Source organism: Sus scrofa, chromosome 7 (genome assembly GCF_054392235.1).
Source record: "Sus scrofa isolate SSC_HxYL_T2T_F1_AM1 chromosome 7, Sscrofa_HxYL_maternal_Yorkshire_Landrace_v2.0, whole genome shotgun sequence".
Lineage (NCBI taxonomy): Eukaryota > Metazoa > Chordata > Mammalia > Artiodactyla > Suidae > Sus > Sus scrofa.
In genome coordinates, this window is record NC_139389.1 from 13,360,602 (window position 1) to 13,381,739 (window position 21,138).

The window sequence follows — 21,138 nt, forward strand, 5'->3', positions numbered from 1 at the left end:
CAAAGAGAGAGAGGAAGAAAACTAAAGAGTCAGGGCTCTCAAAGCTGTAAGAACAATAGGCTGGCCTATCAATTGTGATGATTTGGGGAGGGTAAGAATTGGAAAAATGCTACCATCATCTTTGTTACTGGTGACCTTTAGAAGGCGGTTTCTAAAGGGTTGGAGGTAGGTGTAGTTTTATAGAATTTTTACCTTCACTATATCTTCAGGAAAGTAGGCCCAGAAATAAATATCTACAATTTCATACCCAATAGTGTAGAGTTAGCTGTACTATGAAGCTGTAAGCTTTTTATATTTAAGACTGTTTTTATTATCTCATAAATACCTTTGAGTTTTACTGTTAGTTGATAAGAATGCATAAATGTTTTCAGAGTATTTAAATCTTTCTCTCCCTAAATCAAAACAGTAGTGGCTTTTAAAACTGCCTACTTTAATAACGATCAAGATTATTTTATTTACTAGGACATTTTCCTAACCAAGAACTTGAACTCTCTAAACCTGGGGGCCAGCAAGTTAAGAAATGTTCCTCATTTATTTAAACTATCACCTCAGGAATATTTTAATTAAAGTGTATTCATTTAAAATTCTTTAAGGCATAATGTTGAAGGCAGAGGTATAAATTGGGGATGTCCTGTTGCCCATTCTTTCCTCTGGCCCCTCTTAGGAAAGTCAGGAGACTGTGGTTTAAGAGTGCAGGCAAAGGAGTTCCCATTGTGGCTCACTGGGTTAAGGACCTGATGTTGTCTCTGTGAGGATGTGGGTTCCATCCCTGGCCTCACTCAGTGGGTTAAGGATCTGGTGTTGCCATAAGCTGTGACATAGGTCGCAGGTACAGCTGGATCTGGTGCTGCTGTGGCGTAGGTCATGCTGCAGTTCCAATTTGACCCCTGGCCCAGGAACTTCTATATGTTGTAGATGCAGCCGTAAAAAAGGGGGGGAAAGAAAAAAAAGAGTCCTGGCAAACGTGCTTCCCAGAGTTGAGCTGGGGGTGCCTGGATAGGAGAAGACTTGAAGTGAACTTGGCTGTCAGTCCCAGCCCAGAAGGGAGCCACAAAGGGAGCCACCCATAGGAGTTCCCTGATGGTGCGGTGAGTTAAGGATCTGGTGTCATCACTGCTGTGGCGTGGATTTAATCCCTGGCCCTGGAACTTCCCCATGCCACAGGCGCATCCAAAGAAAACAAAACATAATGGGAGTCAGCCGAGTTTTCATTCATCCCCGAGGTCCCATGCCTCTGGGTCCACCCTCTTGGCCTTCACCTCCCAGGTGTCTCCCCCTCTTCCTGAGACTGGGACTCCCAGTAATTGCTGTCAGGGCTGAATGGCTTTATTCATCTCCTTGTTCCTTCCCACCTCCAGTGGGAAAGGCAGTGCAGGTGAAGTTTCTGGCGCATCCTTTTTAGGTCCTAAGGGCTAGCAAATCTTCCATCTCTATAAGTAAGTTTTATTTTTCCAAACTTTGGAGAGGTATTAATTTGAGTAGTTCTCTTTTCAGTCAAAAGCAGTAAAGTACAAAGGCCTGAGTGGTTATTTACTGTGTGTGTTCTTGTAAACAGGTCTAAAATAAACTTTTGACTAGTGGCCGTTTCATTAAACAGGTGAGTTGCATCAGAAGTTAATGCTTTGGGAGTTCCTGTCGTGGCGCAGTGGAAACAAATCTGACTAGGAACCATGAGTTTGCAGGTTCAATCCCTGGCTTTGCTCAGTGAATTAAGGATCCCGCGTTGCCTTGAGCTGTGGTGTAGGTCGCAGATGCAGCTCGGATCTCTCATTGCTGTGGCTGTGGGGTAGGCCGGCAGCTACAGCTCTGATTCAACCCCTAGCCTGGGAATCTCCATATGCCCCGGGAGCAGCCCTAAAAAGACAAAAGACAACAACAACAACAACAAAAAAGGAAGTTAATGCTTTGAAAGACAGTCCTTAAGTGGATCTCTTAAGTTCTCATGTAATTGCTAACAATTCCTTGGCATTTATTTGTTGTAATGACAGTGCTCACGTACCCCCGTCCTGGGACCCCCTTCTTCTCACTTCCCTGTGTCAAATCTGATCCATCCATCCTTCAAGGTCTCTTTCAAATGGTCTTCTCTCCAAGAAGCCTCTCTGGGTTTCTCTGCTTAGCACCTGCCCTGTCCCAAGATGGAAGTTACCCTTGCCCTCCACAGTACTTCTTAAAATCAGTACTTATTTTATGATGCTTAGTCCTTTCTACCATATAAAGCAGTTTCTTACTCACTTCAGTAAATATTTATGCAGTACCCGCCACGTTTAAGGCACTGGGGCACATTACTGGTGACATTAAGCTGCATAATGAGTGGCTCTTCAGAGCTCGGACTAGAGAGGTGACGAAAGCTGAATTCACAGACAGTAATTACCATATAATGTAAAGTACCATAATAACAGATCCTCGCGATAGGGAAACAGAAAATTTCCTCTTAGGAGAGTTCCAGAAAACCTACAAAAAGACAAGAACTTTGAGCCGAACCCTGAAGATATGGAAGAGTTTTCCAGATAGGAGTTTGGGGCAGAGCCTTTCCAACCAAGGCACAGCCCAAGAAGACACGAAGGCTAAGAACCAGGCACCTGCTGTCTGGGGGCATAGAAGTGCTTTCTCTCTCCTCCAAGACCGTAACTCATTGAAAGCAGGGTCCTTTCTCGTTCTGCCTGGGATCCGCAGCCATGACCACAGGGCCATGAACACAATGTCCAAACACATTTGCTCAATGGAATGCAATCATCGATAATCACATTTCTTTTGCAGAGAGTTGTTCCATTAACTACAGATTGTGTTTACTGTTTAAGAGCCACATAAATGCTCTCTCTTTATTTCTTCTGTCAAACCATGGTCATGGAAAGGGACCGTGCATTTTCTTATAGGCAATGGCGTATTCATCACCATTGCCTCCCCCGCACCTGTCTCTTGCCACCTGCATGCCCCCAATGCCCAGTTGGTAGAAACTCAGGAAACACAAGCGAATATTAGATTAAGCAAAAAGTCTTCTTAATAAGATTTGGGGGAAGCTGCAGATTGCCTACTAAAGGGAAAACAAACCCTTCATAGACTATAACATAGGGCTAAACCCAGATCTATTGGTCCAGGTTGCACCCTTGTTATAAACTGAGCTAATCGCAGACCCTTTCCCAAACCTAGCACCACTTAACCTTTCCTGTGAAATCTGGACCTGGAATTGAGACAGATGTTGCTTTGTCTTAGTGTGCCTCAACTATAAACCTCAGGAGATGACGATGCTTCTATTTTTTTTATTTTTTTCCTAATAATGCACAAAACATAGAGACAAATGTAAATCATCTTTATAACAGCTATCATTTTGCCTCACCCACACCTCTGCCATTTATCAAGCGTATGGATAATTTAAGAAATACAATTGTTTCTTTATGACCCTAAAATCCAGAAGCAAAACAAAAACTTGAACTTGGTGGTAGTTCAGACCGTGGATCTTCTGGCCAAATGAAGTAGTTGCCCGGACAATTCAAGCCACATGTTACTCTTGGTCATACAACTGTCGGCTATCTATAGTTTGTCTCTTTAATGGGTATACTCTGCTATCTTTAACTCTACAGGTTTTTCCCCTGGAAAATTTAATTTTATCTTTCTTTTTTTTATGAGAAATTATATTTTCAAACTGCCAATGCTGGCAGACAAGAAGAAAAGACAATCTGGGAATCCCAGATTTGGTCCACAGAGCAAAAAAGGCCAAACTAATCATTAAGGCTGCTTATGAAGACAGTTTATGCAAAAGATCTGGGTCCCTGAACAAATTAGATTATGTTCAACATACTCTTCTGGAATCAGCTCTGAGGGCTTGGTCTGCTTTTATCCAACATCTCTACTTGGGGCATGCGACTCAGGAGTCATCACCTATGTTTTTTGTTGTTTGTTTTTTGTTTTTTGTTTTTTGTTGTTTGTTGTTTGTTTTTTGTTTTTGAAGAGCCCCATCTGGATCTATAAATTAGGAACCAATGAGCATAAAAACACTACATTACTAGTTTCCACCAACTTGTATAGACTGTGTAAGTATTCCCAAGCTGTTTCCCAATTTAAAACTGTTTTTCCTTCTCTGAAGGGCCTTTGTTTCTTGTTCTTTTTTTCCAACTACTGCCATTTTTCACATCCCTCCAGGTCATCAGAGGAACGACATACAGAGACCTCAGGAGGGTGGGGATGAGGAACCCCTCAGAAGTCATGGGCAAAACCATGAGATTGGGGTTTTTCATTACCTCTTTTCTGGTATTTCTGTCTCGGGCTAAGGGAGTTTGGAGTCTTGCCTCTGAAGAAAAGTGATCCCAATGGGCCCTACGTTTCTTCCCTAAATGTGGGAACTCCTTTTTATTTTGATTATATATGTGTCCTTGGTATTTTTATAGAAACTTGAAATTTGAGTAGTTTTCTATTACCATAAACGAAATAGGAAATATTCCCTAAATTGACTTTTTAAAAATTATTAATAAATGGATGCTTAAAATAACATATACCACTTCATTGTAATTTTTTTTTGACAACTTTGTTTTCTTGGAAAGGTCCCCAGAAACTTTGTTTTCATTGGCAGAAATTTCAAAATTATAGGAAGTGATAAAAATGAGAGAATAGAGACCCAAGTCATAAATTCACTTTGGTTTACACTTATGTTGTACAGAATGATCATGGGTTCGTTTATGTACAGTCTTTTTTCTTGAATATGGTTGTCTGCCAGTAAAAGTGTGATATAAATATGAATGTAAAATTTGCAAGTCCTTATAGAAATTGACAAATTTGGAAATGTATCAGTTTTCTCCAAGTTCTTGATCAAAGTACATCTTGCAGAAAATAGAAACTGGTTTTGATGTCTAAAATATAAACAGGAGTTCCCGTCGTGGCGCAGTGGTTAACGAATCCGACTAGGAACCATGAGGTTGCGGGTTTGGTCCCTGCCCTTGCTCAGTGGGTTAACGATCCGGCGTTGCCGTGAGCTGTGGTGTAGGTTGCAGACGCGGCTCGGATCCCTAGTTGCTGTGGCTCTGGCATAGGCCGGAGGCCACAGCTCCGATTCAACCCCTAGCCTGGGAACCTTCATATGCCGCGGGAGCGGCCCTAGAAATGGCAAAAAGACAAAAAAAAAATGAATAAATAAATAAACAATTTTCTAAAAAATAAAATAAAATAAAATATAAACAAACCCTACACCAAGAATTTGTGAAGTATTTTTTACTGCTATGAAAACCAATTTGTGTGTGTGGGAAGTTAGTCTAAAATTCTGAGAGCGGAGTTCTTTCGTTTAATCCCTCCCTCCTCTTGTATGCGAGAGGTTTATCTTCTCCTATTTTACGTGCCATGTTATACAAGGTCATTTGAGATTCTTTGTCTTTGGAGAAATTAACAGCATTGGCCAGAAGGTTCAGTTATAAAACACCATGAATTCCTGGAGCTGCGGCATGTTAATGTAAGCGTATTTGTGACTGAAATGGCTTTGTGATGTTTAAATGCTTTTTAAGTGTGTAATTGGGCACATGTAATGTACCTGGAGAGTAGTAACTGTAAGCCAGGTGATTAATGGACCAAGCTGGCTCTGAGATGGACCACTGAAGAGAGAATCTGACCAAGAAACCAGAGACAGCCATCTGTGTGTGTGTGAAGGGGAATTGGGCATAAGAAAAGGATGGGGGATGGGCAGGAAAGCCCATAAACAGTGCATGTCAGCTGTTTCATTTTGCAGCTTTATCTATGATCTCCACAAATACTTAAAGACAGGTGGCTCAAAATATTACTATCACTAAGCCAGTTTTATAGAAGAAACATCATAACAAAAGTTCTGTTGTGAGGGACAGAATCCACCTGTTCTGAGAGTCTATCACATGATATGGTGTAGGTTGCAGACGCAGCTCAGATCTTGTGTTGCTGTGGCTCTGGCATAGGACGGCAGCAACAGCTCCAATTAGACACCTGGCCTGGGAACCTCCATATGCTGCAGGAGCAGCCCTAGAAAAGGCAAAAAGATAAAATAAAATAAAATAAAATAAAATAAAATAAAATAAAATAAAATAAAATGAAAAAATAAACTGATAAAAACAGGCCAAAATGTCTGGTGCTAGAGCTTTTTTTTTTTTTTTTTTTTGGTCTTTTTGCTTTTTCTAGGGCCGCTCCCGTGGCATATGGAGGTTCCCAGGCTAGGGGTCGAATCGGAGCTGTAGCTGCCAGCCTACACCACAGCTCACGGCAATGCCAGATCCTTAACCCACTGAGCAAGGCCAGGGATCGAACCCGCAACCTCATGGTTCCTAGTCGGATTCGTTAACCACTGCGCCATGATGGGAACTCCTAGATCTCTTCTTAAAGTTAGAGATTAACATCATCTACTATATATACATTTCTCCCTCGCTTACATCCCCTTAGTGTCTCTCCCTATAGGACCTCTGTCTTCTACGGAGCATTCGATAGTGTGGCCCTGGCCTAAGCCACAGCAGTCTGGCTCTCCTGACCCCAGTGTCCTGAGGAGAGCTGGTCACACCCTCCCTTGTGCCCCCAGGGTCCCCTGTTCATGCTGTTATCTGCATCTACTTGATCAAATTTCATCTGCAACTACTGTTTGTACACTTGACACACTCACTAGATGATGAATTTCTCAACACACAAGACGTACACCTACTTCATCAGTTACCTAGTTCCTTGTAAGGTGGCCCTTGGCAAATGTTGATGGACAAATGAACCTACTTATTTGAATTCCTTTTCTGTCTCTTTAAAGCTTAGGTTCTATTTAGACCAAATCATCTGCTACCTCTCTTGTTGAATTTGAAAAATCTTAGAATTTTAAAGGTGAAAGTTGAAAATTTCCAAAAAATGTAATTATTAAGCAGAAAATCTTGAAAAACTTTTCTTTATAGCTGAATTTTCTTTTTCTTTTTTTTTTCTTTTTTTTCTTTTTTTTTTTTTTTTTTGGTCTAAACAGCTCTATTTTACTTTTTTACTTAGTTTCATCACAGTGACATAAAACCTCCATCTAAAAGTATCCAATTAGTCCTACTGTCAACAAACTTAACAAAATGGATAATTGGAGTCCTTTTTGTACGTTATTATAGATCCAAAGCTAGACTGTATCTGAACTAACCAGATAACTAAGGCAGTGGTGTATGTTGTGGGAGATAGAATTGGTTGTTGGTAATTACCACCAGCAAAAACAATGTGGAGATTTCATTTAAGAACTAGAAGTAGTTTCCCTTTCAGGATAAAAATCTAAATTTCAAAGTAATAAAATGATTAGTAATTATTTCGAATAACATTTAAAGAAAAAATTCTGATGTACATTAGTACATAAATATATGTAATATAGTTATATAATTTTATATATATTATGTATAACCAAAACATTACAAGCTTTCCACATGCCACATACAATGGCCTCATTATTTCATAGTTGTAGTTCATATATTTAAGATCAGAGGAAGCAGCTGTTCCCAGGACAGTTGAAATTAATTTAGAGAAAGGCATTTGCAGACATTTTAAAAAGCCCCACCCCGTACCAGACTCCAAAAAAAAAAAAGAAGTAAATAATCAAACATCTGCTCTCAAAATTAATCTGAACAGAGCCTTCAAAAGCAACACTTTTAGGTTTTGAGCTGTGTTCTTCAACAGAAGTGAACTTTTACACCCTGAATATAGCCATTTAAAATCATAAATGTGCTGCTGCTTTTTTTAAATTGGAAGTCACGGTTTTAATGACTTTTTATTTTGTATTTTTCAACTGTTTCCAGTCTGGAGCTCTTGAGATACTTGAGATTTGTTTCATCAAGATAAGGTAGCATCTTTAAGAAGCATCCATGTGGGGGGTCACGGCTGCTTCACTCAGGTCAAGCCTTTCTCCCTTCAGCTACTTTTTCACTTGGGTCCTCACTCGCCTTTACTTTCCAGTCTGTGTGACCTTATACAAGGTCCTGTGATGTGTAATCCTACACTGTAGAAATCAAATTGTGAGGGTAAAACACACAGTATTAAAAAAAAAAAAAGTTTTATCAAGGATTCTTTTAGAAAAACCAGAAATACCCAGATAATTTGCAAGTAAATGGCATCTTTTATTAAATGTCTTCGTTTTATTCTGCATGTATAGTTCTGACCCCATAGCCTCTGTTCTAGGAACTGAATGCAGTCTGCAGCCTAATTAAAGCTGATCCCCTGTGACTCTCCCAGGACCCTCTCAGTTTCCTGGAATAGGCTCAGAGGCTCTTCCAGGCACCTCCAGACAAGTCTGCCCAGGTGGGAGCATCCTTCTGAATCCCTCTAGGGACCTATCTCAAAGTGTGAGCTGGGCCATCTCCCAGCTCCACTTCCCACAGGGCCCAGAGCCCATTGAGAATAAGAAGCAGCAGATCCCCCAACAGGCAACCAAGGTGGTAGGCTTGATCTGATCCACTACCTCCCATTCAGTCTAGACAGCCCATATTACCACTGCCATGAGAGTTTATCTCTAAGAGGAAATCATACCCAGAGGCAATGCCCTTAAATTTCCAGTCCCCAGAGGGGGGGTCAGGTCCCATCCCAGAACAGCTAGACCCCCCAGGCAGGAAACCAAGATTTGAGTGCAAGGACCCCGTTCCTGACAACAGTGATTACTCAGGAAAAGTGAACAAGCAAGAGTTGCTAGAATAAGGGCACAGAGCTAACAAACCAGTGGCCAGGGTGACTTGATGCCAAGGTTCCAGTGTCAATACCCAAGACTTCTTATACCCCCTTGGAATCAAGCTTGAGCTTGTAGGCGCTCAGTCAGCTGCTAAGGTGTTAGAGGGTTGGAGAGAGGAATAGTGGAAATGCAAATTAAATTATTATACCACCTCCCAATACTTCACGTATATTCAAGCCAGAGCCCTGAGAGCAGCTACCCCTGTTGAGGTGGCCCATGCCTCTGACTCTTTAATTGACTAGTGACTTTTTTTCTTTTTTTTTTTTTTTTACATCTGAATATAGCATGAAGGTTTTCCCCAAAGAAGGCTTTAGAATCAAGCAAATTTGTGCTGGAATTACGTCTCTGCCATTTACTGACCATTTAATACTGAGTCAGCCTTTCTGGATGCCTGCTTTATTTTCTGTTTGAGAGGAATTTCAGTACAATCGTAGCAATATTGTTTGTAATGACTAAGATTAATCTCAGCACAAAGCATAGCGTGGCGGTTTCCCAACTTGTCTGCGCTTTGGCATCATCTAGAGGGCTTCAAGAATCCAGATGCCTATGTCCTGCCTCCCCAGAGAGTGTTCCTGCAGTGTGCCCAGGCTTTGGAATTTCTAGCGGATTCCCACATGATTCTAATATTCAGACAAAGTTGGCATACAGAGCCTGTCCTATCTGAGCACTAAATATCTGTTAAATGAGTGGAAACAATCAGTGCCCAGCACGCACGAGGCCTCCCAGAACTCTTGTCTGCCTTCCCTGCCCTGCCCATCTCCCCTCTGTTTCCTGGGAACCCTTGAAGACAGTGTCAGACTGTGATTCCAGTGGATGTGGCTACCGCTGGTGGCCAGGCACCAGAGAACACGGAAGGCCTGGTGCCAGGTGCTGTGACAGCCTGCAGGAGGAGGAGGAGGCAAAGATAAGCTCATCACAGGGGCAGCCCACGGAGATCCAGTTAAGGGAACATCTGAGTTGGCTCTGGAGGACACTGTACGGTAAAGCCCCTGAGCGCTGACTGTCAGGTCACCCTGGAAAGTAGAGCCTAGGCTTGTGCTCCCATTGGGTCTGGGACTGGAATGAACCGCCACGCAGAGAGAATAAGCCGAGGGCCTGGTTTCAGCCGGTCCTGAGTTCTCTTATTCTATTGTTGTTGTTGTTGGCAGCTTTTTTTTTTTAGGCAAGAAATAGAGTTATTAAGATAGGACACTTGTAAGAGATGCAAGCAGGCAGGCAAGAAGGCTCTGCTGTCGTTGGCTTTTATAGTCAACATTTTTTGCAGTAAATCCTTTGTTTGATGTTCCTAGGTCAGCCATGTGAAGGTATCAAAGTTCCAAGAAGTTAAATATGTGGCTTATTGGTTTCAGGGGCCTGGAAAGAGGCTCAGAATTCTGAGTGTGAGGGAATCATCTAAGTGATTCTAAGATTTAGAAGCCAGCGTGTCATCACCCCTTTTCCCCAAAATAGGAGAACTTTAAAGCTGCAATGTTTCAGATGTGGGGGAGGGGCCTGTCCCTTGCTGACTGCATTATTATGTGCTTATGGGTAAATTAATACTTCATGGCTCTGAGTGTCTGGAACTGAGGACTGGGATACTGTCCGATGCACAAAGCTTACACTTTATGCTGTTTATGATTCAGAAAAGATTCTCACATTTCAACCCAGAAACATAATAGGAAATATTTAAGATACTGGAAAAAAAAAATTGGTCTATCTCAAGAACTATGTAATCATTTTCTACTTGACCCAAGAATCCTGATGGACTCGGGCTGTCCTTCCACATAAACAACAACAAAAAATCACAGATTATAATTTCAGGTGACAGACCTCCAGCCTGTTCAGTTTTTAAGATGTGCATTCTGAATAAGAAAGGAATCTTTTATTTTTAGGGTAATCCACTTAATAGCGATTATATAAGTACTCTGAATATAGTATGGATTTTTTTTTCAACTGAGAACTACCACAGATCAAAATGTCCTGATATTGATACTTTGTGATACTGTGTTTATGAAAATAAGGACCTGCCACTGTCTCTGGTAACACTCAGCACTTAAATGATGTTTTGCATATTGTACTTGGTATTGAAAATGTGTGAGCCTAAGCCATGTTTTCATCATTCTCAATTTTTAACATTTCTGATTTTTTAGTTGAATTAGTTTATCATTCCTTATCACAGGCTTACAGTTCTACTTGGAAGATTAAAAGTAAAATACTATGTAACACAAGGTGATTGTATATGTGTGCTGCTACTCCTTTTAAACTCTGTGACAACTTCATTTATGGGGTCCTCTCACAATGTTAAAACAAATCCCTCTATCGTCTGTCACCTTTCAGTGCCACTTGAATTTGCTAGAACTTCATATTGAAAATAAAGATTGCATTTCTCATGGCAGAGAAGAGACTAAGCATAGGTCTCGCTCAGGCAAAATACAGTTTTCTCTGGCTCCCTAACAGCCTCAGATGAACCTAACCATCAGAAGGCTTCTGGACCCTGATCACCTTGTGTTTGACAGGTACCCGAGTCACACGTGGTCCTTACTTGGGGTTCATTTTGAGGCAGGCATACTTGAGAAATGAAAGAAAGAGGTTAGGTATCTCTTTAGCCGCTCGGAAAGCTGACCACTGAAGATTTTTCCCCACTCGGTCTCATTGGCGGTTGCAATTCCTGGTGTCCCCAAAAGAATCCTCTTCTCATTAGGACCACTTTATTCTGATGATTATCCACTGGCCAAAGCCCAGGTTCATTCATAGCCTGAGCTTCAGACATGAACCTGTGGATATGGCTTTGTTGGCCTCTGAGCTGGCCATGTGAATCCTGGACACGCAGTTTCTAATGGCAAGGCTGTACAGCCATGTCATGCTCCATGTTCCCAAGGCAACCCCAACTCCGTCCAGGTTTTCCAAAAAAGACCCATGATGCACAGGGGTACCCCTATGAATCTCAAACCCCACTCCCTCAGTGACAACAGGTTCTAAGTGATCTTGGTAAAATCCTAGCTCGCAGCAAGAATATCATCTCAATAGAATGCTGTCTGTCTTCTCTCTCCCACAGGGTCCAGTAGCTTCAACCGCATCTGCGTTGTCCGTCCTCTCCCTTGGGCCTGGCCTTCCTCCACCCCCACCTCCTCCACCTCCTCCAGGGCCACCTCCACTTTTTGAGAGTGAGGGCAGAAGAGAGGAACCCTCTCCTTCACGCTCAGCTTTATTTGCACAACTTAACCAAGGGGAAGCAATTACAAGAGGTGAGGAAACCAGACCTTGAGGCTATCTCCCTCTGGCTCAAGGCACACAGGCACCACCACCACCCCCGCCCCACGGAGCCGACGGTGATGGATACATCATTCAGCCTGGTCCCCAATATGCAGGGAGCCGGCTCCATGTTTTCATCTCAAAGTGCCTGGGCTTAGCGGGCTGGTGGGTGGATCAGAGATTCTAGGTTCTAAATTGACCACAGCAGCACCACTTCAGCCCCTAATGCTTCAGCATCAGCTACAACCAAGGCATCAAATAAAAATGGCAAACAATAGCATCTCTGTCCTCAAGCAGTGTACAGGCTTATCAAGAATTACATCATTGAACTACCTTTGTCTTCACAGTAAATGGTTAATTTTTAAAATCATGCCATTTCATAGAATCATGTTGCAAAAAACTTTATGCAAATGTATTTTAGCTTTGCATGGGTAATAGGAATTATGATGTGAGTGTTCCTATGTGCTGAGCTGGGAGCTAAGAACTCAAAATTCTAACTATTTCTCTGATTCCAACTGGCTGCCTTGTGTCATCAGCTGCAAAGAAAGGGGATGGTTTCATAGGCCTTAAGTCAGTCCATACTCTGACCTATGCTTACTGAGATGCCCTAACTTTTTAGGCTGCACGTGGGGAATGATTTAGCCATGACAGGTAAATCATGGGATCCTCTCTGGCAAGGTGATTTGCTTTCTGCAGAATTCTTATCTGTCATCTCATCTCCTCCAACGAAGAGGTTTCTCAAATTAAAAAATACTTAACAGTGCTTCTGTTAACTCTCAACTTATGCAGAACTCAGCCTCTGCATACCAAAGACTATCATGAAAATAGCATTACCAGAAATTCTTGTGCTGGTTGTATCATGTTGATCTAAGAAGTTAGGAACACTTCCCTTTGCATAAAATATAAAGAAATATGTCTATGTGTTACTTTTCCAGGGCTCCGGCATGTTACAGATGACCAGAAGACGTACAAGAATCCCAGCCTACGGGCTCCGGGAGGACAAACTCCCTCTCCTACCAAAAGCCACTCTCCAGGCCCCAAGTCTCCTCACTCTCATCCTCCTAAGAAACATGCTCCTATGTTAGAGCTGGAAGGAAAGAAATGGAGAATAGTGAGTGAAGCCATTTAACCTTTATTTCTAATTCACTCCAATGAGAGCAACAACAGCTAAATTGTTTGCCAGGGTCTTAAGGATTTCTAGGTGAGATGACAAAGGCAAAATGGTCACTGGCTAAAATAGAAACCAGGACCTGTCTGAACATTCCTATAGATTTTCTGTTTTTCATTTTTCTCGTGCATTGTCTTCAACTTTTTAAAAATTATTTTTTCATCTTGGTAAAATACATAAACACAACAGTTACCATCTTAAACGTTTAAGTGCATAGTTCAGTGGTGTTTATATTCATACTGTTGTGCATCAGTCACCACCATCCATTCACAGAACTCTTTTCTTCGAGTAAAACAGTAACTCTGTACCCCTTTAACAGTAATGCCCCCCTCCCCATCACTTCAGCCCCTGGCAAACACCCTTCTACTTCCTCTCTCTGAATTTGACTACTTCTTCCATAAGCTTTGTGTGTGTGTGTCTTTTTAGGGCTGCACCCATAGCATGTGGAAATCCCCAGGCTAGGGGTTGAATTGGACCTGCAGCTACAGCCATAGCAACACAGGATCCAAGCCTCATCTGTGACCTACACCATAGCTCACAGCAACACCAGATCCTTAACCCACTGGGCGAGGCCAGAGATCAAATCCCCAACCTCATGGATACTAGCTGAGTTTGTTACCACTGAGCCACGACGCGAACTCCCATAAGCTTTTAATCTACGCCCCCATTCTGATCTACTGTGGCATGTCTCATTCTATTCCCGTGATGAAGGTGCTAATATAAGCTACCACTTCACCCACCACTGTCACTATTGTCTGAGCAGAACAAAGAGACTTTTTTGTTTTGTTTTGTTTTTTGGCTAAGCCCACAGCATGCAGAAGTTCCTAGGCCAAGGATCGAACCCAAGCCACAGCAGCAGCTCAAGCCACTGCAGAAGATAACACCGGATCCTTAACTGGCCGAGCCACCAGGGAGCTCCCAATGAAAGCTGGTGACCCCTGTCAATCAGGGGAGCTTCCCTAAATATTGAGAAACAAAGTCCCTAGAAAGGTTGTCATGGTCCAAAAAGACACTGGGACTTAGAGCAGTGTCGTGACCCTTCCCAGCCTATTTTCCCATCTCCTACTTGCAGATATTGCAAGTAATATCACATCCAAATTCAGCGTCCAAACACAACAGAAAACTCTCATATTCCTGCTCAGTGCCCACCCACTAGCCAGGGTGCCTGATGCCTGAGCATTTGCAAATTAACACCGAACCCAACTTCCAAGCATCCATTCCATTTGTTCCCAACATTACAAGGACAGACTCAGACTTGTGGTTTAGTCCCTAAGAAAACAATTCCTAAGGAAAGAACATATGGAGAAGCTATAAATAAGGAGTGCTAAACTTCCTAGTAATTTCAGTACACCATGGACTTAATTTTTCTATACCTCCTTTTATTTAATATTTCCATTGTGTTTTAACTTTAGGAGTACCAAGAGGACAGGAATGACCTTGTGATTTCAGAGACCGAACTAAGACAAGTGGCCTACATTTTCAAATGCAACAAGTCTACTCTACAGATAAAAGGGAAAATAAATTCCATTATAGTTGGTAGGTCATAACTGTAGGTCTGTACTGACTATGATAAGTCGCTCTGTATAAACATGCTGGGTATTTAGTAGATTTTTTTTTTTTTCCCCAGACAATTGTAAGAAGTTTGGCCTGGTGTTTGACAATGCGGTGGGCATCGTGGAAGTGATCAACTCCAAGGACATTCAGATGCAGGTAGATGGCCCTTTCAACCATGCCCGGCCCCCACTGTTTACAAAGGGCCCAGCACGTCCACCTAGAAGACGGTTATTCTCTTTCCCGCTCACACAGCTCTGTGTTCACCTCCTCTCTTGCTTCTGGGACAATGTTAATTCCTCTTTTTCAACCTTTTATGGCACATCCAACCTTGTACAGCCATTACGAGTTTACCATTTTTATCTTAAGAACAGCTAATTAACCTTTACAGCTCCAGAAACCGGCATAGTACCTACACATAGTAGGGGTCCAGTAAATGTTTGATGAGTGAGCGATGGAAATGAATCAACTCATGAATGAACGAAAATACTAAGAGATTCTCCTAGCGTAATAGTACCATGCCAAGGAGAATTTTTTTTTCCTTGAGGAAAAATTGGTTCTTGGTAAAGAGTACAAAAAGGTTTTCTGAAGCGTCAATGACATTATCAGAAAAACAACCTGGAAAGTAGGATTGGAATTGAATTTGCAAAGCCGAAGAAAATCTGCACTGTTTTAGCAATTTTGATTTAGCCAAATATAATTTTATAATATGCCGAAAGCTAAATGACTTGTTACTTTGACCAACGATAAATGGTATCTTTCATTATACTCTTTTCGTATTGTTAATCACCCCTTATTATCTGATGTTTCCTGGTGTTTGTTAAAATTGGCTTCTAGTTTTATTGATTATTCTCTTTTGTTTTACTAGGCTTTTCACTCTTCCACTCTTTTTTTCTCTTTTTTTTTTTTCAAGTGGCCTCACCTGCGGCATGTGGAAATTCCTGGGTTAGGGGTTGAATCAGAGCTGCAATTGAGGCCTATACCACAGGCAAGGCAACACTGGATCCAAGCCACATCTGTGACCTATGCGGCAGCTTGTGGCAGTGCCAGATCCCTAACCCGCTGAGCAAGGCCAAGAATCAAACCCACATCCTCACAGAGACAATGTGGGGTTCTTAACTCACTGAGCCACAGTGGGAGCTCCACCACTGGCACTTTTAATTAGAGCAGTACATTCAGTGGTTGGCGCCTACATGGAGATGTATTTTAGGACCATCCATATGGGAAAAAAAATTGAAGCTCTACTTCATACCACACATAAAAGTAAAGTCCTAATTGTGAAAATAAATACCTTTAAACATTGAGAATAAAATACAGAGGAAACTCTTTACGGCCTCAGAGTAGGGTCAAAAAGCACAAATTGTAAAGAAGAGACAGGTGAATCGAACCACAGTAAAATGTGTGTGTTCAGCAGAAGACATAGACAAAGCCGAAAGACAGGCTGTGGATTGGAGAATGATATTTGCAGTGCAGATAATCAAAAAGGATATATAGCCAGAATTTGTAAAGTACTTAACACAAATCAATAAGAAGACTAACAATCCAGTAGAAAGATGGGGAAAGAATATGAAGGCAATTCAGAGAAAAAAAATGCGAAGTGTTTGAGAAATATGAAAATATGTATAACTTACCTAATAGATGAAGAAATGCATAATAACTAGATATGCCTTCTTATACTCATCAGTTCTTAATTCAGGCTGTCCTTGGTTTGCAAAGGGCATGTTAGCTGAAACTCATGCATATCAGAACTGTGCGACATGAGGACTGCCTGTATATGAACAAATCTCATGGTATAGAGTTGTTATGAGAACCCTGATACGTCAGTATTGGGAGAGCAAATCTATTACACTCGCTGTGCAGAGCAAATTGGCACCATCTAATAGAGTCAAAGACCGTCATAGCCTGTAACCGAGCAATTTCACTCTTAGGTGTATACACTGAAGTAGCTCTCGTACATAGGTTGATGGAGACATGTAAAAATGTTTATTGCAGTATTATTCATAATGGCAATAAAAGAAAAACATTTTGAATATCCACTAGCTGACAATGATAAATCCACTTGGTAGAATGCTGTACAGTAGTTAAAATAATGTATTTTTATACACTTTCAAGTATAAAAAAATAGGTGAATCTCAGAGTTCCTGTCATGCTTCAGCAGAAAGGAAGATGACTAGTATCCATGAGGACATGGGTTCAACCCCTGGCCTTGCTTGGTGGGTTAAGGATCTGATGTTGCCATGAGCTGTGGTGTAGAATGCAGATATGGCTTGGATCCCACATTGCTATGACTGTTGTGTAGGCCAGCAGCTACAGCTCTGATTCAACACCTAGCCTGGGAACCTCCATATGCCTCAGGTTCAGTCCTGAAAAGACAAAAAAAAAAAAAAAAAAAACTAAATCTTAAAGACAAGCTTGAGCAATAAAGGCAAATTATAATACAACAGGTACTTATATAATGTGTCCCTTTATATAAAGATCAAAAACATGCAAAAGAAAAATACACACATGTAAAAAGTACTTATGAGGACTCAAGTTTATCATACTCCGGAGACCTGTCTGGTGTGGATTGTAAACACAAAATTCAGAAGAGTAGTAACATCTGTGGAGGGAAAGAGGAAGGTCAGTGAGGTGGTAGATGGTATAGAGGGAGCTTCAACTGTACTGTAAGATCAGAGTCCTTAATGGAGTTCCCGTCATGGCTCAGCAGTTAACAAACCTGACTAGCATCTATGAGGACGTGGGTTCAATCCCTGGCCTTGCTCAGTGGATTAAAGATCCTGTGTTGCTGTGACCTGTAGTGTAGGTTGCAGATGAGGCTCAGATCCCGAGTTGCTGTGGCTGTAGCATAGGCCAGCTGCTACTGCTCTGAATGGACCCCTATCCTGGGAACCTCCATATGCCGTGGGTGCAGCCCAGAAAAAAAAAAAAAAAAAAAAAGATTATAGTCCTTAAAAAAAGCAAATGAGCCAAAATGTTAAACTCTGATAAAGCTGTTTAAAGACATATATTTACATATGCATTATATTATTCTTTGTATGCTTCTGTGTTTGAAATACATCAATTTTTAAGGCTATGGGCGTTAGAATAATCTGGAAGGATAAATCATGGTTATCTGTCCAAGACAGAAATTTGGCAGCGTGGTTCAGAGACAAGAGGCATTTTACTGAACACTTTTCAAACTTCTGGATGTTCAAACCAAGTGAATGTCATTACCTACTTAAAACATTTAATAAACTATTTTAAAGGGGCCTGGACACAATAAAGACAAAAAGTAGATTAGTGGTTGTCTGGGGATGAGGACAGAGACTGACTCTAAATGGGCTTTAGGGATATTCTGGGGATGCTGGAAATATCCTAAAACTGAACTGAAGTGATGACTGCACAACTCAGTAAATGTAACAAATGTCATTAAATTGTACACCTAATGCAGGTGAATTTTATATGCACGTTTTACTTCAATAATGCTGTTAGAAAGATCGAAAGGCAAAAAGGGGCGTGGAAAAAGTTCAAGGGATTTAGTGTAGTAATTCTGGTTTTTGGCAAACTGTCCTAAAAAAAAAAAAATAGTACAAATTATGGGAGAAACAAGAAACTAAGATATTATGTGAAAAAAAACTTTAACTTTTATTAAGAAATAAACTTAAGAAACACAAAACTAACACCGAGACATGTATGCAATGCTAGAGCATTGATCTGGGTCAGGTCACATGTTACCTGTCACTCAACAGAGGAGCCACTTTTTAGCCCAGTTCTCCTGATAAGAAACCATCTCTGTTCTCAAGTGTTCACAGTCTCCCAAGGGGGGAAAAAAATGTATGTAATTTATCCTAATGAAGTATTGACTAAAATGCTGTAATTTATTCTAATGAAGTATTGACTAAAATGCTGTGGAAATGACAGTTCTTATTTTGAAAATTCTACTGTTGATGAGATTTTCAGATACATAGATGTTTAATGCATTTTGCCATAATATAATGATATATGTGGACTTCCCGTGTGGCTCACAACATAATATAATGACATATAAACAAAAGTACAGTGTATTAGCATAGTGTGCTGGCCTCACTCCGCCTCGTTAATGAAGAACCTAAGACACGGACAGTTTACTTCTTTCTTTGTGCTCGCCTGGTGTTCATACAGTTCTGGTCGGTATGGAAATACTCTTCATCATTATAAAATAAACAAATCTAGAAATTGCCAAAACATTACTGCTGACACATTCTTGATATAAAGATCTAAGTATTGTTTTATGTTATTTATGGCAAAGCCCTGTGTTGCCCTTAAACTACCTCTGCTTTTTTTTTTTTTCCCCACTGTGTCTCAATTCCAACTTGGTGTCCAGTTTCTTCAGGGAGAGGACAAAACAGAGAAGTGTGGTGACCTGGTTAGACTCCCCTCAGGAATTCCTTACATCACCTGAACCATCACAGGAGTTGCTCCTTTAATTTGCAGTCCAGCCTTTTCTTTGGGGTGAAAGAGGAGCTGTCTTTATCACTTCATTTTCCATTACAAGAAAGAAAATTATAGAGTTGTAATATGGTCATGGGGGAACAGTCTGCCCCTATAGAGATTTAGGGGGGAATGTCTGAAAACTGCCTGTTAAAAGAGAAATTTAAAACTGATCAGAATTTTTATAGGACTTGATATTTGTAACAATACAGAGAACCGCCACCTCTCATGTGTGGTGCTATTTACCTATACAATGGGTGGCCTGAACCCTGTCTCCAGTTTTGGCTCCTGAAATTAATACATTTCAAAACACCTAGACACTGATTATCTCATTTAAGCGTCACATGCAGCCAATGAGATTTTCATCTAGCAAAGAACTTACGTGAAAAGAATTGTCTGTGTGTTTCGTATTTATTCTTATTTAGATTCAGGAAAAATCTCCTCAGTTACAGAGTAATTTATTTACTCTTAAATGACAGTATTAGTGCAAGTTTTAATCCAAGTTTCCTACAGATTAGTCGAAACTAAAATCTTAAGCACATAAAAGCAAGTGCCAAGCTCTTGTTTCTTTTATCATGAAATCAAATATATGTTTCAAATCCACTAACAGGTTTATGAGAGGTTTTTTCGGAGCATTTAGCTGCTGTTTTCAAATTAGTCCCTTTATTTGGTCTCGGGAAAGAGACCCTGGGGTTTGAGGATCCCCTTGTGTGGTCCTTTCGTTCTGTCCCCACATGACACCTACTAATTGATCCTGGAGACGTGGCCCTTCACCAGCCTCTCCAGCCCAGACCCAGCTACTTCCCATGCTTGGTTAGTCCCACGCACTGGCATTTCTATTTATTTGCTTTGACCCTCGATTTTTTTTTTCCTTCCATTTCAGGTAATGGGGAAAGTGCCAACAATTTCCATTAATAAGACAGAAGGCTGCCACATATACCTCAGTGAAGACGCATTAGACTGTGACATTGTGAGTGCCAAGTCATCTGAAATGAATATACTTATCCCTCGGGATGGCGATTATGTAAGTACCCTTTAAAAGACTGTGAAGAATTTTGCGTTATTATCATTCTTAGAGACTGATTAATCACCTACCAGCCTTTGAGCCTCCTTGGTAGAATAATGCGCAGGCAGGAGAGGGGGATTCGGAGAGTGACCTCTCACATGTCTGCTGCCTTGTCAGTTTCTGGACTGTGCCAGGTCCTGGATGTATGATTCTCAAGGCGTTTTTACTAATAATTCCTTCAATGGGCCAGCTCTTATCAAAGAGTACACCATGCGTCTGAGTTCTTGTTATTCAGGATTAAATACTTTCCTTTGCTTTGGTGGGGGCCAACAGAAAAGAGGGAGCAAGGCTTTGAGAGGCAAAGGGGAGGAGAGAGAAGTAAAAAGTAGACCTGTTTGCATAGGTGTTCTTCCATCCTCGGGTCTCAGACTCAGCATTAGAATTCGCTGGGAAGCTTCATGAACAGAACTGCTCCCAAACTTTGTACCCGCAAGTTGGATTCAGGAGTCTTGGAGTAGGGCCCAGGAATCTGTAAGTTTTAAGACATCCCAGACAATTCCGATGCCACCAATCCATCCAGTGACCTTTCTGAGAAACACTAGCCTAAAGGCCACCGTGTATTTCCTTTGTCTCTTCTCCCCCGCAAGGCAGTTCCTAAAAGAATCTGGCAGATATTCTCCCACAATAAATAAATATATTAACCTGCATCACGCAATGCAGTGGACCTGCTGGTTGCTGCTGTTTGGAAGCAAGTTATTGCCTCCCACTAGTTGTTACTTCTTGAAAGTAGAAAAATAAATGCAGAGATTGCTCGCTCTGGTTCTGAGTGTGCAGGGAAGGAGACGAGAAAATGGTAACCTTTTTATTTATTTATTTATTTATTTATTTATTTATTTGTCTTTTTAGGGCCGCACTCGCGGCATAAGGAGGTTCCCAGGCTAGGGGTCTAATCGGAGCTATTGCCCCCAGCCTGTGCCAGAGCCACAGCAACGCCAGATCTGAGCTGCGTCTGGGACCTACACCACAGCTCACAGCAACACCAGGTCCTTAACCCAAAGCTGCATCCTCATG

The 21,138-nt window shown here is 41.3% G+C and overlaps 1 protein-coding gene across 1 annotated transcript in view; it reads left to right on the forward strand.

Moving 5' to 3' along the window:
• CAP2 (cyclase associated actin cytoskeleton regulatory protein 2) overlaps positions 1-21,138 on the forward strand; it is a 139,591-nt gene that overhangs the window by 114,830 nt on the left and 3,623 nt on the right. The window contains exons 8-12 of the mRNA XM_021100214.2: positions 11,697-11,886; positions 12,829-13,004; positions 14,474-14,597; positions 14,689-14,771; positions 19,945-20,085. Coding sequence (XP_020955873.1) covers positions 11,697-11,886; positions 12,829-13,004; positions 14,474-14,597; positions 14,689-14,771; positions 19,945-20,085 — 714 coding nt within the window. The remainder of the gene's footprint in view (positions 1-11,696; positions 11,887-12,828; positions 13,005-14,473; positions 14,598-14,688; positions 14,772-19,944; positions 20,086-21,138) is intronic.